This window comes from Pteropus vampyrus, unplaced genomic scaffold (assembly GCF_000151845.1).
Source record: "Pteropus vampyrus isolate Shadow unplaced genomic scaffold, Pvam_2.0 Scaffold25, whole genome shotgun sequence".
In the NCBI taxonomy this organism is placed as follows: domain Eukaryota; kingdom Metazoa; phylum Chordata; class Mammalia; order Chiroptera; family Pteropodidae; genus Pteropus; species Pteropus vampyrus.
Window position 1 is genome coordinate 8,884,372 of NW_011888806.1, and position 5,725 is coordinate 8,890,096.

A 5,725-nucleotide genomic window follows, 5' to 3' on the forward strand; every position below is an offset into this window, starting at 1 on the left:
TTTTCCCATCTTTGAAGCTATCCTTCATGGTCTTTAGATTTGAATTTTATTAACTTCAAAACCACCTACATATATTTGAAATTACTCATATTTATAAGACCTCTTTAGGCCAATCCATGCTTGCTCAGTGGGCCCCAGAACAGACTAGTCAGAGGTGGCACGGATGCAGGGCACTCATGGTCCAGTGGTGTGGGCTCTCACCATGACTGGTCTCCTGGCAGCCACTACTGATGCCCGAGCTGCCAGCAGAAGGGGCTGATGCTGAGCTCTGTACATGCTCCTATCCTTTAGACACTTGATGACAAATTGGTACCATGCAATAATTTTATGATTGTCCCTGAAGCCTCTGAGGATCACTGTCCTGCGCTGTGGGTCTTACTGAAGGCACTAATTTTATAGAAATGCTGTGCTTTCTATATTTCTGTATTTCTATTTTGCAGTCCCTGTGGCAGAACTGTGTAGTGTTTTATACCTCTTGCCATGCTGTGTCTAAAGAAGTTTTCTTTTGATGTAGCAGTAGGATTACAGAAGTTCATTGGCTTGAGAGCACTTCCAAGTCATTGTAGTGTTAAGATTTTTGACTGGTTTCCATGGTAAACAATATATTCATTTGAATATTCATATTACTACCCATTTCTTGTGTGCACACAAATAATCAAAACAGGTTTCTCTTGGCGAATTATGAATTTTTAAAAATAGGATTTGAGTAAACTATTTTATAGGTCCATTGATATAATAAAGTTAATATGTAATTAATAAATATTTTCAAAAGTTATATAATTTTATATACCCCTTACTTATTTTTAGTTTCCTGGTATGATAAATTATATAGATACACTGGAAATGTTATTTTACCTCTTTCAGATAGAAATCATAAAGATCAAGTAATTCTTAATGTTTACTTTGCATTTTATGTTCTTTTCATACATCTTTCCATTCTCTGAATTTCTTCTTGCATCTGTAAAGTAAGAATTTCTTTTAGCTTTAAAACTTTGATTACATAGTTATATGTATTGAGTTGTTCATTTTTTGACTAACTTAAAGAGGAGCAGCCATCTAAGTATACTTTTTCAACTTTCTCTACATGCCTTGATGTAATCCTAAAATTTCTTTATTTTGAATTGTTACCAAAATATTTTGAATATTCTATTATGCAGATTTGGACTCAAAGTTGTAAGAATCAAGGAGAGTCTTCTTCCTTCTGTTGAAAAGTCAGCCTTTCACTTGTTCTTCCTTCTGTATGATTTTGTGACTTTTTTTTTACATTATGTTTTGTTAGGTGGGGGCAGGATAGAAGGAAATGGTTTATTTCTGCACCAAACATTGACAAACTTTTTCACAAAACAGGCAGTGTGAGCCACATTTGGCCAACAGGCCAGTTTGCAAAGGCCCCTGCTATAAATAATTATTGTTCTGGTTGCATGTGAAACTATAATTAAAATGTTGATAAAATAGATTCCTAAGAAATTTGCTGGTAATTTTATTAAGATATTTGCTTTTCAATATGTATTGAAATCCTGTTTCTGCATAATAGAACAGATATATTGCTTTTAATACTTCATTTCTTACGCCCCTCCCACTTCCTGAATTGTCAAAAGACAAAAAGTGGGTTTATACATCTGGAATTAGTTTTGAAGTTGCTCTCAGTATACTCAGCCTTTGTGACAGCAGTTTCTGTGGTTAAGGCGGTAAGAGGGCTGGCTACCAGTTGAGATCGGGTTTCATGGGGAGCTTATAGGAAAGCTCGTTTTGCATGTTCAGGAATTGGATTTAATTTTTCAGTGCATCCCAGGGGTGTTGTTATGTTCTGAGGAGTTAATTCATACTAGCCATCCTCAAAAGGAGATTATTAAACCAGAATACCAATTGCTAATTTAAATAGTAAGATGTTATGTTGTCATTTACTTGTGACATTCATGTCTAGTTTGAAATTGAGATCAGAGGATTCTTTGGTAAAGACAGAGTTAGACTTATGACTAATTCAAATGGTGTCTACCACATCCATAAGAATTTGTGTGTCAAGCTAACCCAAATAATTGCAACAGCTCATCTTCACTAAGACAGTGCAGAAGATAATCAGCATCCCACCTCACTCTAAGAGGGTTGTTGGTCCTCCCCGGAATAAAGATCCCAAAGAAAGAAAACTTGGAACCCCACCAGCATAGCTACCATCCTTGTGTACCTCCTGGCTTTCCATCTCTTTATGTACACATTTTTAAAAATTTTTTAAATGACTCACATGTTGACCTATAGTCTACTTTTTGTCCCCATTGAGCAATATGAACATAAGATACTTACATTCTAAATTGAAGTAACTTTTATCTTCTAGACTGATCTTCCTTCTTTGTTCACTGTTACTTAGGGTGGGTTTTCCTAAACTTGCCTGATAAGAATCGATGATCATCTGGGTACGTATGGAAGGAAGAGAAGAAGGAAAGACTATTTTTCTTTTTCTCCCTGTTGTGTTATTATCTCTGAGAGGTGATCTAGAAATTTCAGATGATTCATTGGAAAATTCTGATTTAGCATTGTAATAAGCAATGAAGGTCATTTAACTTACATTTCTTATATATATTTTTTGAAGATCAAATTGATTTCATTAAATCATTCATTAATCAGGCAGCATCCCATCTAGCCACTAGAAGGGCATTCCCCATCAAACTTATTCTAACATTTAGGTGGAAAAATAAAGGTTCACAAAAATAGCTTAGTCAACATTGCCAAAGGAAAAAAAAAAAAAAAAAAAGGCCAAACAGGAGAGCACATATGAAGATTGTATCACATATGAAGATTGTATCACATATGAAGACATACTATGAAGTCATAATAAAAAAAATTTTTAGGGAGGAATATTCACAAATTGGTGTAAAGAGTTCAAAAACAGACATATATACATGCAACTGAAGTATGTGACACCAAGAACTAGTAAGGGAAAGACTGATTTAATAGCGTATTGATAAAACTGGCTCATTAAATGGGGAAGAACACCTATGGACCTAATGCAAAGTTACTCTGAAGATGTATTAAATGTGAAAGGTAAAACCATAAATTTAATAAATAAAAGTTTATAACCTTACAAAGGACTCTATAATCCCCAAAACACAAAAAAGCAAAAAAAAAAAAAAAAAGTTTTACTACATTAAAAACTAAGAAAACATTGACAAAGTTATCAGTTGGATGATGGATATTAACAGTCTACTACTGTTAAGGGATTAATATTTAAACCATAAAAGGAAATTTTGCAAATCAACAAAAAGACTTTGACTCAGTGGAAAAATAGACAATAAATGAAAACATCCGTTTCACATTATAACAAAGTGTAAGGCTGGTCAAGATGGCAGACTAGGTAAATGCTGTGCTTGCTTCCATTCATGACCACATCAAAATTACAACTAAACTACAGAGCCACCATCATTGAAAATCGCCTAAAGTCTAGCTGAACAAAAGACCTACAACTGAGGACATAGAGAGTGACCTTGAGATTGGTAGGAGGGCTGAGATGTGGATTGGAGTGGTCTCACACCTGAGTGGGGCAGTTAAAAATCAGAAGGGATATCTCGACTGTTGAAGTCTCCCTGGAGGAGCGAGGGGTCACAGCTCCACACCAGAAACCCTAGCCCAGGGTTCCAGTGTTGGGAAGAGAGGGCCCCACAAAATCTGAATGTAAAAATCAGCAGACTGTGGCTTGAGTGTGATGGAGGGCCATGGGAGTCCCAGGTCTTCCTCTTAAAAGGCCAATGCATGGATTTACCAGCTGATGAACTTGCTTTGAGCTCTAGTGCTGCAGTAGCAGCTCAAAAGATGTCAGGGAAACTGTGGGGGGAAACTGAATTGTCTGGCTTAGGGCTAGGACTGGAGGGGCAGCTTTCTCTCAGACAGAAGTGCTGGCTGAGGCCACTGTTCCTTTGTTGAGCCCTTCCCCAACCAAGCATGCAGACACAGAAGACTGCCATATCTGAGTCTCCATCAATCTGGCTAATACTAGTCACCCTGGCTTGGTGAGTTCTTGAGATCCTGTCCCACCCAACTTGTGGGCCCACCTAAGCCGCTTCCAGTGGTTTTCTCATACAAATGGCCTCTCTTGTCTCATTCTTAGACTTCCCTAAAATCTCCCAAAGGTTCACAAAACCTAAATAAGCAGTATCTAGTCTCGATGTGGCCTGGATCTCTTACTGAGCAGCATCAAGCCCGGTACTAGTGGCAGCCAGCTTTGGCGCATGGCTTGGCTTCTTGAGGAACATCCAAGCCCAGCATGAGTGGTAGCAACCTGTAGATTGCTTGATGGCTCATGTCACATGGCCCTGGACAGGGCACAAGCTGCGGCCAAACTTGATCTGTCGTGGGTCCCCTCCCAGAAAGCAACAGTCTGCATGTCGTTGCTGGCTTTGGCCTAAGCCAGGGCACCACCACCTGGGGCCACATACAAGGACGACACACCCAAAGGGCAGACTGGGCAGCACCAGAGCCCTGCTGAAGTGAATCCTGCTCTGTAGAGTCAGCAACTCTACTATAGTCACTACCCAGTCCTCACAACCAATCAGACCAAGGGTCAATCCTTCCCACTGATGTGCAAACAGCAACCAAGCTCAACTACAACAGGAGAACACACCACTCATGCAAGGGACACAGAGCACCCAGCTCAGGTGACCAGGGACACTGTGCTACTGGGTCCCCCAGTATACTCTACTGAGACTGGGAAACCTAGCAGCCCTACCTAATACATAGAAACAAACATAGAAAATGGGGAGACCAAAGAAACACATCCCCAATGAAAGAACAGAACAAAGTTCCAGAAAAAGAACTAAACAAAATAGAGACAAGCAATCTATCAGAAACAGACTTCAAAACAATAGTTATAAGAATGCTCAATGAATTTAGGGGAAGAGTAAATGAACTCAGTGAGAACTTTAGCAAAGAGACAGAGAAACATAAAAATGGAGATAAAAAAACGTAAAAAAAGAATCAGTCAGAAATAAAGAATACAATAACTGAAATGAAGAATACTACCTTAGGAGGAATCAATAGTAGATTAGAAGAAGCAGAGGATCAAATCAGTGATGTAGAAGATAAGGTAGCAGAAAACACCCAATCAAAACAGCAACAAGAAAAAAGAATCCAAAAAAATGAAGATAGCTTAAGAGGCCTCAGAGACAACATCAAGCATACCAACATGGGGATACCAGAAGGAGGAGAGAGAGAACAAGGAATTTAAAAGCTATTTGAAAAAAATAATGATGAAAAACTCCACTAACCTAGTGAAGAAAATAGACATATAAGCCCAGGAAGCACAGAGAGTTCAAACAAGATGAACCCAAAGAGGGCTACACTCAGACACATCATAATTAAAATGCCAACGATGAAAAACAAAAAGAAAATCTTAAAAGCAGCAAGAGAAAAGCAATTACTTATCTACAAGAGAGCTCCCATAAGACTGTCAGCTGATTTCTCAACAGAAACTTTGCAGACCAGAAGGGATTGGTAGGAAATAGTCAAAGTGATGAAAAGCAAGGACCTACAACCAAGATTACTCTATCCAGCAAAGCTATCATTTAGAACTGAAGGACAGATAAAAAGCTTCCCAGACAAGAAAAAACTAAAGGAGTTAATCACCACCAAGCCAGTACTATAGGAAATGTTACAGGGATTTAAGAAGAAGAAGAAATAAGAAAAAAAAAAAGATAAAACATATGAATAATAAAAGGGCAATAACTAGATATCTATCAAG

General features: G+C 38.1%; 1 protein-coding gene across 1 annotated transcript in view; it reads left to right on the forward strand.

Moving 5' to 3' along the window:
* Positions 1 to 1,878, forward strand: part of ABCG2 (ATP binding cassette subfamily G member 2 (Junior blood group)) — a 159,794-nt gene extending 157,916 nt beyond the window's left edge. The window contains exon 15 of the mRNA XM_023528408.1: positions 1,790 to 1,878. Coding sequence (XP_023384176.1) covers positions 1,790 to 1,878 — 89 coding nt within the window. The remainder of the gene's footprint in view (positions 1 to 1,789) is intronic.
* Positions 1,879 to 5,725: the final 3,847 nt, after the last annotated feature.